The sequence below is a fragment of the Daphnia pulicaria genome, chromosome 8, assembly GCF_021234035.1.
Source record: "Daphnia pulicaria isolate SC F1-1A chromosome 8, SC_F0-13Bv2, whole genome shotgun sequence".
Classification (NCBI taxonomy): domain Eukaryota; kingdom Metazoa; phylum Arthropoda; class Branchiopoda; order Diplostraca; family Daphniidae; genus Daphnia; species Daphnia pulicaria.
Genome location: NC_060920.1, coordinates 14,434,564 through 14,442,754, shown reverse-complemented (window position 1 = coordinate 14,442,754; position 8,191 = coordinate 14,434,564). Strand labels below are relative to the sequence as shown.

General features: G+C 39.8%; 2 protein-coding genes across 2 annotated transcripts; both read right to left on the bottom strand.

The window, feature by feature from the left end:
• Positions 1–930, bottom strand: LOC124311970 (protein rolling stone-like). The gene is made up of 4 exons (XM_046776338.1): positions 829–930; positions 516–744; positions 327–437; positions 1–248 (listed from the first exon to the last, which is right to left on the bottom strand). The coding sequence occupies exons 1-4, from the start codon at positions 907–909 to the stop codon at positions 1–3; spliced, it is 669 nt and encodes a 222-aa protein (XP_046632294.1). The 5' UTR covers positions 910–930.
• A 4,727-nt stretch (positions 931–5,657) lies between these two features.
• LOC124311969 (protein rolling stone-like) lies at positions 5,658–6,588 on the bottom strand. Its single transcript, XM_046776337.1, has 4 exons — positions 6,486–6,588; positions 6,173–6,401; positions 5,984–6,094; positions 5,658–5,905 (listed from the first exon to the last, which is right to left on the bottom strand). Exons 1-4 carry the CDS (start codon positions 6,564–6,566, stop codon positions 5,658–5,660), a joined length of 669 nt encoding a protein of 222 aa, XP_046632293.1. The 5' UTR covers positions 6,567–6,588.
• Positions 6,589–8,191: the final 1,603 nt, after the last annotated feature.

Genomic DNA, 8,191 nt, shown 5'->3' with positions numbered 1-8,191 from the left:
TCACGCGAAGGGAACTGTGAGGCTAAGGTTGTCCCAGTTGAGAACGGGATAGATATAGGAAGAACCATCATTGTTTAACCCGCCAGCAGCCCAGTAAATCGAGCTGAAGGCAATGTTGGCTAAAATGACGACCAATGGATGATAGAAGTGCATCAAACGGCAGGGTCTGCCGCTCACTAAGATGTCACAAATGGACATGATACTGTTGAATCCGTGAACTAGGAAATTCATCGCTGACAATCCGGAACCTAGAAATGATGTTCGAGAAATTTAAGATTATTATAAATTAATAGCAACGATGAGGTAAAAATCTAAGCATTATATACCTGGTGTGAACAAAGCCAACCAGTAGATGACCGAGATGGCGATGGAGAGCAAGTTTGTGACATTGTATAAAAACCAAGAAAAACGAGCCAAAAGAGTCCATTTGAAGCCATCTGTGCAATCAAACCCACCCAAATGGGATGTGTGAGACGGGTCTATTTATAGTAGGCCTATTTGTTTCGTTTTCTCACCAACAGTTTCGTCATTCGCCTTCTGCAAGAGAAGTTCGATTGGAATGGCCAGGCTTACAACTAAGTGAAGAGTCTGAATGATGAATCCTAGATTGGTTAGATAAATAAAAAAAAATTTGGGGGTGGTACTAATCGATCCGTTTGCGACGAGGACGGAGAGAAAGAAGGCGGCCGCCACGAATCGATACAAGATGAAATAGCCGTTAATTTTCTGCCGATTCACTTGCCACTTTTTCAAGGAAAAACAGTTGAAGCCTCGTTTAAACTAGCTGTTAGTCATCAGGAGAAGTCGAGAAGATAGCGATATACTTACAGACCAAATTGCGAAATCGTGGGGCTTATCGTGTTTAAAATTAAACTGACTCTTCCGGAATTCTTGTCGAATCGTTTTCATCTTGGCACACACCCACCAGAGACCAGAGTAAAAACAGAACTCACGATAAACTCTTTATTGAAAAATATGTCAACATTGAGGATAAATCCATATATAATAAAAGAACAAGCTTTTGGGGGAGGGGCTTATTCATGTGTCAACAATGTGTCAACACAGGCTCCTCCCCCAAAATGGAACATGCCCAAACATGCCCACCACCAGATGTCGTCGCCGTGATGACCCAATCTTTGATGACGCAACAACCAGCATCACCACCAGATGTCTATAGCATGACGAGTGATGACGAAATCTTCAAGTAAGGTAGTCACTGGACAGATTTACCACGATGAAATCTATTACGGGCAGATGATTAAGCTACAGAAAAGCGAATAGCAAAAGAGTCCGACTTTACGCTAGACAAAAGTTCCCCGGATTTGAACGGGGCTCAGGTTACTCGTAGTCGAGATAAAACTGACGATAAGAAACCACAAATTTTGTTATCCGAAATGAAATGCTGCGCACTACTTTTCGGACGGAGAAAATGTCTAAAAATGTCTGTAACATGAGCAAAACATCATTCAAACTATTTTCCAGACCCTGGGCGATTAGCAATCCATTGGCTAATATGGCTATACCTCAATTGGGTAATTTAGCTTTGCAAAACCTTGCGGTGGAGACCAAGGAAATAAACCTTAACCTTGGCTTATTGCTTTACCGTGCTTTACTTAAGACCTTGGATGGGGTTTTATAGATTGCATCCAGTTAATTATAGTTATTTGATAGCCAAAAAGTCAACAATACAGGTTTTGGGGGATGGAAGTGAATTCAGGAATGATGGAGATCCAGACGAATACTAAATTAAAATAATGCAATTATTCATGACATTAAATAGCGAAGATGTTTTTTGAAATTTTATTGATTGAATGCCCAGAGGACACGAATTTATAAGCAGAACATGCACAGAACGGAATTATGCTGCATAATGATGAAAATACAATAATTTTGATGAATAAGACTTGTCGAGAACGTTAAGTCATTATGCTGAGGCTCCGGGTTGGTTGTTATTAGAGGAAGGCCCTTTGGTGAGGTGTTTACGGCCTGAGTTCTTTCGCCCTAGCCATCGACTGTTCATCTTGGCGGTTTCACCTTTGACGAAGATATTTTGCCGGTTGCGCAATATTGGAGGCAGCAAACGCGCGCGTTTAATTTGACGTCTAGCTTCTTTTCTAGCAGCAAGTAAGCTCTCGTAAATGCGACTTATCATTCGTGCTGATCTGGTTGCTCCAATCCCGAGCGAAACGTATATTAAACTCTTGAAGTATTTTTCCCAATTCGGCAAGGTGTTGCGATGTTGCACATGAATGACTGCATGCCTACTATTCATGACAGTTTGGAGGTGGCTCAAGTCAAATACAGATCCATCTTCCGGCGCTACGAAATTCGCTGGAGAGCATTTCGCAAGCGCGAATTTTAATTGGACGTAACTATCGACGGTGGAGTTGTATGGTAGCAGATTGAGATTGATGGTCATGAAATCACGCATCGGCATTGCAAAATCCTCTGCGATCGTGTCAAATAAAACATCTTCGATAGCACTAGCCGCCATTTCTTTAGTCTTTGACCAATTACTTTTCTTGTCTGATTCTAGCGCGCGGAATATACTGACCATCGACCTCTGTCGTTTGGCTGGGCTCGGTACTCTTGGGAACTTTCCGGTGTTATTAGACAAGAATTGACGAGTTTCCTGTAGCTTCACAGCTACGTCTTTAGCACCGATCAAACGAGCAACTTTAATCCAGGATGTTATAAAGGACTCGGATTTCGCCTTAACTTCGGGTAATACGGAATGACACACCACATTTCGTCCTCTTATGGCATGTCGGATGATCTTATCGACAGCACATATGCTTTTTCCATTCCGTTGGAGACTTCCATTTGAGACGTTTTGAAGGTTGTAATCGACAAGTTTATAAAGAAGAAACTGAGTGTCATCTGATGTGACCATCCTTACGCCTAACTGCTTTGAAAGAAAACGTTTCAATGCCGGACTGAGATATTTAGTCATTGGCCGAAACAAGAGTTTTAGCATGCGGATAGACTTGATTTCATCCTTTCTTGTCATTTTCATTTTCTTCATCATCATTTTTGCCAATCGTCGTCGGTTTCTTCTTGCTGCTTGCTGTTTTTTATTAGACATTTTGGAAGTCTAAATGTTTCCTTAATTACGGTTGTGTTTTATGAAGTTCTCAGAACAAAATGAGGTGAGATGCGGTAATATGCTCATTCAGCCGAGTGAAGGGGCTTATATAAGGGATGCAGTATGCGGAACTCGTCAGCAAGAGTCAATCGTGACGGTTATTGTACATTTTGGAAATGATCTTATTTGAGTGATTAAAAATTATTTTTATCTCTGTGATTATACCACATTTTCAAACATTATTCAAAAAATTCTATGTCAAAAAAGTGTTTCATTCATTAATAAATTTCTCTTTTCATTGACCAAGATGGGAATCTTTCACGGCGCATCGTCCACGATCGTCCACCATAGTAGGCTTAATATGGCTGAGACTGCCGAGTATACAATGCGGCTGTATCGGGAGCTTTTTTTAAATATTTTATCAACATTCGCAAACGAAAATGAGTCCAATTAAAATTTAAAAATTACAGCATCTAATAATTAATAACTTTAAGTCCTCTTGGACGCTTTAATTTGATTTTGAAGAAACGACCATTTTTTTATTGTTTGATTGATTACTCAGTCATACCTAGTGGACGATGCACCATGGAAGATTTAAAATTTTGTCAATCAAACCATAAATTTATTAATGAAAGACCCTATAAAATTATTTGAATGTTGTTAGAAAATTTTACGTTCAGTTATAAAAACCCAAGCTATTATCTTAAAAAGCAGTAATGAAAACTTTGATTACATTAATATTAATATGGTCTATTAATTTTTTGTAAACTTGGGTTGTTTTCCCATAATAATTCAACATTGATAGCAAAATAGAAATAAAATTCATTTAAAAAAACAAATTTCGAGCAACAATTTTGTTTAGCTACGGTGAAATTTATAATTTATTCGTATCAGATTTTAGTGATGGATCAGGTGGGTGAGTCGATTAAGGCGTCGCATGATGATCGGGGCATTATGGTACCCGAGTTCGATTCTCCTGGTGAGCATAGTTGCTCCCACACCTAGTTGCCGCAGACGCCATATTCTATATAATTACCTCTATATGTACCCATTCATATAATTAGCTTTGTTCACCTATATTCATTGTGGAAAAGACGAAAAGTATATAAGATTGATTCAGAACCATATTTCGTGCTACATCTCGGATCCCTGAAGTTAATTGTCCGAAAGGACAAGGATACGAATGGGATTGTTACTTGGCTGTTCGGTAAAGGTTCTCGAACACGCCAATAACTGTTATAATATAATACGAACCGTGGGTATGCGATTATTGTCTCTTATGACTTATTAGTCTTATTACACCGGGTCTAGGGTCGACCCGTGATGACCGTAGAGACGATGTGAACTAAATGAAATTTTTTTTCTAAAAAGTATTACGGCAAGAGCGCCAGGTAAAGGAGATATCTTTTTTTTCTTCTTTTATTCGCAAATCGATTTTCCGCATACATTTAATAAATACACGTATATATTTTATTTAAATACTAATCAATTGGGAACTTAACAAAAATTGGAACACCACCTAATGTTAAAAATATAACATCCCGTCGGTTTCGTCATCCGTTTTACGTGTGAAAAACAATGGATGATAGCACTAACCATTAGATGGATTATACCTGTAAGATGCACTCAGACACTTTGAGTATGCACCTCGAATTAAAAAACAAAAAACAAAAAACAATTGAACAACCATATTGGAAAAAGCTCGGTATTATTTTGTTGTGAATAAAATAATAGCCTTTTCCCGTTTTTGCTGGACGCACGCGTAAAGTACGAATGAGCATATTGCGCTAACGGTTATTTCGAAACACATATATACGATTGACACAAATGTATTAGTGTATTACAACGATTTTCACACAGTTTATAGTACTGAAACGTAAAAGATGTTGTCGATTCGTCAGAATGGCAGCCTATTTTACAATAACAATAGAAATGCAATTTTCTAGTAAGGTGAAAATCAAACAAGGAGCTTGGTTCTTTATCATGGAAACAAAATAGCAGCACATTGAAATAATTGGAACGATACCAAAATGCACAAAATTTATAATATCGATACTCTTTATAGATTGGCATTTAATGGATATTTTAGGATTTAGGCTTTAATCACTATTGCGCTGTTGTCACCCCCAGTCTCATCCAGGACGAAAGCAGGATTCCAGCGACTTTGGTAATAGTCGTTCTGCTCGTCGAATTTTCTAGCGCATTGAATCACACGATCTCTCAACACATGCAGAGACCAGATGACACCGTGGACCAGTGGCAAACCGATCGTCAGTCCCACCAAGACAAACGGAACGGTCAAACTGAGATTTTCCCAGTTGAGGATCGGGTAAATGAATGAATATAAGAGAGTCCGTTTTCTCTCCGACCTCCCGCCGCCCAATAGATGGCACTGAACACGACGTACGGTCAAGCTATAATTCGTATACTGGGTTGTCTTGGCCATAAGATACCGATTGACCCATGGTTTTTCTTTTGATCCTGCTGCGTAGCACGTAGTCCCTATAAGTTTGTGCAGTGCCCATGCACAGGAGAGTGTGGACGACGGGCAGTGCGATGAATAAACCGATAATCACGCGAAGGGAACTGTGAGGCTAAGGTTGTCCCAGTTGAGAACGGGATAGATATAGGAAGAACCATCATTGTTTAACCCGCCAGCAGCCCAGTAAATCGAGCTGAAGGCAATGTTGGCTAAAATGACGACCAATGGATGATAGAAGTGCATCAAACGGCAGGGTCTGCCGCTCACTAAGATGTCACAAATGGACATGATACTGTTGAATCCGTGAACTAGGAAATTCATCGCTGACAATCCGGAACCTAGAAATGATGTTCGAGAAATTTAAGATTATTATAAATTAATAGCAACGATGAGGTAAAAATCTAAGCATTATATACCTGGTGTGAACAAAGCCAACCAGTAGATGACCGAGATGGCGATGGAGAGCAAGTTTGTGACATTGTATAAAAACCAAGAAAAACGAGCCAAAAGAGTCCATTTGAAGCCATCTGTGCAATCAAACCCACCCAAATGGGATGTGTGAGACGGGTCTATTTATAGTAGGCCTATTTGTTTCGTTTTCTCACCAACAGTTTCGTCATTCGCCTTCTGCAAGAGAAGTTCGATTGGAATGGCCAGGCTTACAACTAAGTGAAGAGTCTGAATGATGAATCCTAGATTGGTTAGATAAATAAAAAAAAATTTGGGGGTGGTACTAATCGATCCGTTTGCGACGAGGACGGAGAGAAAGAAGGCGGCCGCCACGAATCGATACAAGATGAAATAGCCGTTAATTTTCTGCCGATTCACTTGCCACTTTTTCAAGGAAAAACAGTTGAAGCCTCGTTTAAACTAGCTGTTAGTCATCAGGAGAAGTCGAGAAGATAGCGATATACTTACAGACCAAATTGCGAAATCGTGGGGCTTATCGTGTTTAAAATTAAACTGACTCTTCCGGAATTCTTGTCGAATCGTTTTCATCTTGGCACACACCCACCAGAGACCAGAGTAAAAACAGAACTCACGATAAACTCTTTATTGAAAAATATGTCAACATTGAGGATAAATAGTCGAGATAAAACTGACGATAAGAAACCACAAATTTTGTTATCCGAAATGAAATGCTGCGCACTACTTTTCGGACGGAGAAAATGTCTAAAAATGTCTGTAACATGAGCAAAACATCATTCAAACTATTTTCCAGACCCTGGGCGATTAGCAATCCATTGGCTAATATGGCTATACCTCAATTGGGTAATTTAGCTTTGCAAAACCTTGCGGTGGAGACCAAGGAAATAAACCTTAACCTTGGCTTATTGCTTTACCGTGCTTTACTTAAGACCTTGGATGGGGTTTTATAGATTGCATCCAGTTAATTATAGTTATTTGATAGCCAAAAAGTCAACAATACAGGTTTTGGGGGATGGAAGTGAATTCAGGAATGATGGAGATCCAGACGAATACTAAATTAAAATAATGCAATTATTCATGACATTAAATAGCGAAGATGTTTTTTGAAATTTTATTGATTGAATGCCCAGAGGACACGAATTTATAAGCAGAACATGCACAGAACGGAATTATGCTGCATAATGATGAAAATACAATAATTTTGATGAATAAGACTTGTCGAGAACGTTAAGTCATTATGCTGAGGCTCCGGGTTGGTTGTTATTAGAGGAAGGCCCTTTGGTGAGGTGTTTACGGCCTGAGTTCTTTCGCCCTAGCCATCGACTGTTCATCTTGGCGGTTTCACCTTTGACGAAGATATTTTGCCGGTTGCGCAATATTGGAGGCAGCAAACGCGCGCGTTTAATTTGACGTCTAGCTTCTTTTCTAGCAGCAAGTAAGCTCTCGTAAATGCGACTTATCATTCGTGCTGATCTGGTTGCTCCAATCCCGAGCGAAACGTATATTAAACTCTTGAAGTATTTTTCCCAATTCGGCAAGGTGTTGCGATGTTGCACATGAATGACTGCATGCCTACTATTCATGACAGTTTGGAGGTGGCTCAAGTCAAATACAGATCCATCTTCCGGCGCTACGAAATTCGCTGGAGAGCATTTCGCAAGCGCGAATTTTAATTGGACGTAACTATCGACGGTGGAGTTGTATGGTAGCAGATTGAGATTGATGGTCATGAAATCACGCATCGGCATTGCAAAATCCTCTGCGATCGTGTCAAATAAAACATCTTCGATAGCACTAGCCGCCATTTCTTTAGTCTTTGACCAATTACTTTTCTTGTCTGATTCTAGCGCGCGGAATATACTGACCATCGACCTCTGTCGTTTGGCTGGGCTCGGTACTCTTGGGAACTTTCCGGTGTTATTAGACAAGAATTGACGAGTTTCCTGTAGCTTCACAGCTACGTCTTTAGCACCGATCAAACGAGCAACTTTAATCCAGGATGTTATAAAGGACTCGGATTTCGCCTTAACTTCGGGTAATACGGAATGACACACCACATTTCGTCCTCTTATGGCATGTCGGATGATCTTATCGACAGCACATATGCTTTTTCCATTCCGTTGGAGACTTCCATTTGAGACGTTTTGAAGGTTGTAATCGACAAGTTTATAAAGAAGAAACTGAGTGTCATCTGA

What these genes read in the sequence shown, in the direction of transcription:
- LOC124311969 (XM_046776337.1), bottom strand. Translation starts at nt 6,566, where the DNA reads ATGAAAACGATTCGACAAGAATTCCGGAAGAGTCAGTTTAATTTTAAA. An exon ending in ACGATTTCGCAATTTGGTCT is followed by an intron (nt 6,402 to 6,485) that starts GTAAGTATATCG and finishes TCCTTGAAAAAG; the next exon opens with TGGCAAGTGAATCGGCAGAA. An exon ending in GGCGAATGACGAAACTGTTG is followed by an intron (nt 6,095 to 6,172) that starts GTGAGAAAACGA and finishes TTGATTGCACAG; the next exon opens with ATGGCTTCAAATGGACTCTT.
- LOC124311970 (XM_046776338.1), bottom strand. Translation starts at nt 909, where the DNA reads ATGAAAACGATTCGACAAGAATTCCGGAAGAGTCAGTTTAATTTTAAA. An exon ending in ACGATTTCGCAATTTGGTCT is followed by an intron (nt 745 to 828) that starts GTAAGTATATCG and finishes TCCTTGAAAAAG; the next exon opens with TGGCAAGTGAATCGGCAGAA. An exon ending in GGCGAATGACGAAACTGTTG is followed by an intron (nt 438 to 515) that starts GTGAGAAAACGA and finishes TTGATTGCACAG; the next exon opens with ATGGCTTCAAATGGACTCTT.